The sequence below is a fragment of the Phacochoerus africanus genome, chromosome 8 (genome assembly GCF_016906955.1).
Source record: "Phacochoerus africanus isolate WHEZ1 chromosome 8, ROS_Pafr_v1, whole genome shotgun sequence".
Taxonomy (NCBI): domain Eukaryota; kingdom Metazoa; phylum Chordata; class Mammalia; order Artiodactyla; family Suidae; genus Phacochoerus; species Phacochoerus africanus.
This window is the reverse complement of record NC_062551.1, coordinates 59,718,883-59,721,202: the sequence shown is the minus strand read 5'-3', so window position 1 is coordinate 59,721,202 and position 2,320 is coordinate 59,718,883. Positions and strand designations below refer to the sequence as shown.

The following is a 2,320-nucleotide window of genomic DNA, read 5'->3' as shown; positions in this document are numbered from 1 at the left end:
GGGAGCGGCCCAAGAAATAGCAACTACAACAGCAACAACAATAACAACAACAACAACAACAAAAACAAACAAGCAAACAAAAATAATAATGTTAAATGGGGTATGATCTCCAAAAATAGTAAATCACTGCAGTGGACACGGAAACTAATATAATATTGTAAATCAACTGTATTTTAATAACAAATAAATAGATGAATAAATACCACACTGTCCCAAAGGAAGGAAAATGTCAAATAAAGAGAAAAAAGCAAATAGGGCAAGGAAAAAACTTAGTCTCAAGTTGCTGTTATTCAAAGATGAAAACTTAATATTCAAGTGAAAACTATAAAGAGGGCAGCTTCTTCTCCCTCCTTCATACTTCTTCATCCAATCAATAAACTCCACTGAAGTTCAATTACATTTTTAAAAATCTGCAAAGTTGAAATAGTAAGAAACTCACTGAACAACACTGATTTTCTATGTAACACTACAACGTATTAGAGAAATACAGAAATAAGTATACGCGATAATGTAGAAAAATACCTTCTTGACTTTCCACATGTGTTGTCTTCATTTAGGAAATAAAATTCTTGCCAACAGGGAGTAATACTTATCTGAGCCAACATTAGATTATTGCCAATACATGTTAGGTATCAGCCATGCCCACACTTCAACTATTCCTGAAGAAAGGAGAATTCTTTCAGACAACTGTACCACTCGAAGGGGAAGTTGATTTCATCAATAATGTTATGAATCTTTTCTCACCTCGCGATTTCATCTACAGACTGTCAGCTCTCCCAATACAGCACCATTATAAAACTGAGCTTCTAAGACCATCATGGATTTTATGTAACAAATAGGTAAAACAGAGAGAAAATAGTTACCGAATAGGGTAATGTTGATTATTACTGAAGCGCACTTCTACATATTTAGCATTTCACCCTTGACTTATGACAATTCAAGAGCAAATCCTAGGACTTCTAGAATTCCTAAGGAGCAGCAGGAAGGGGCAAACACTGGGAAAACATGAAGTCAACACATTACAGCTCTGCATTAACCATAGACGAGAATCTAAAAAGGCAGTGATATAAAACGTGAAAGTGGAATCCAGCACGTAGAAGATGATAAAGGTGACCACCAGCATCAGGATGGTGTGGGCAGCTCTGGTCTCTGGGGGGCATTGCTGGTGGCCAGTGGGAGTATGAATATACTGCACCCTCTGGTGGTGTCTGTGCAGGAGAAGCAGCATGGAGCCACTGGACCAGACCATGACGCCAAGAAACACGACATCAGGAAATGACCATAGGATGACAATGCCTGCAAAGGAACTTGAGGATGAACAGAACCATTTCCCCTCGATGCTCGTATCATTTCCTACATCCTGCGGTCCAGTTAGCTTCACAGGAACATAGATATTCAATAAGAGCCCGAATACCCAGCAGGTGCAACAGGAAGGACCAATGAACTTGGAGCCTCTTCTTCTGAGCATCATCCACTCTACTTTCCTGGGGATGAGAGTGAAGAACTGACAGGTGCTCAGGACACAGGTGGAGCACAGGGTGGTGCTGCGAGCCACTCTCTGTAGGTAATAGACACACTTACACCCAAGACTGGACAGGGGTTTCCTCCAAACAAAAGCTGCCATTGTGTGGGGCATCCCAGAGGAAAGAAGAACGAGGAGATTGGCCGTGACAATGTGGGTGAGAATCTTGTCTGTGGGTCTCTGTTTGTGTCCAAACAAAAGTGGAGATATGCTGTGGAAGAAGAGAAGGACATTGGCCAGAGACCCAAACCCCATCTGTAACAGAAAGATGGTTTTCAGAGCCATTTCCCATGGGGCTCTCAGGGTGACGTTCTTAGCAGATATGGAGAGGGTTTCAGGGGGCCTGGAGGGAAGAGCAGGTTCTGGCAGGACGGGCATGGAGAATCTTATAGAACCTGGTACATGGAGTCTGGACATTTTCTTCACCTGAAAAGGGAGACACTGTCATTTTCCACAGGAGGGACTTAACCTGGAGAACACACACATGACACAAATCACATTTTCCATTATTTTGTATTCGCTGCTTCTTTTATAGTCTGACTCCTCACTAGAATGCAAGGCAGCATGAACTTAGGAAACAAGTCTGTTGACCCACCAGAAGTGTTCAATTATAGGTACTTACATGATTATCAAGAAACTCCTGTAGAGCACAGGAAACTCTACTCAACACTTTATAATACTTAATAGTTTGAAACATGGGGGAAAATGATATATTTATGTGTATGACTGATTTATATTGCTGTACACCTGAAACTAACACAACCTGGTAAATCAACTATACTCCAATAAAGTTAAATT

The 2,320-nt window shown here is 40.9% G+C and overlaps 1 protein-coding gene across 1 annotated transcript; it reads right to left on the bottom strand.

The window, feature by feature from the left end:
- Nucleotides 1–937: 937 nt before the first annotated feature.
- Nucleotides 938–1,804, bottom strand: LOC125132439 (vomeronasal type-1 receptor 4-like). Its single transcript, XM_047789671.1, has one exon. The coding sequence runs from the start codon at nt 1,775–1,777 to the stop codon at nt 938–940; it is 840 nt and encodes a 279-aa protein (XP_047645627.1). The 5' UTR covers nt 1,778–1,804.
- Nucleotides 1,805–2,320: the final 516 nt, after the last annotated feature.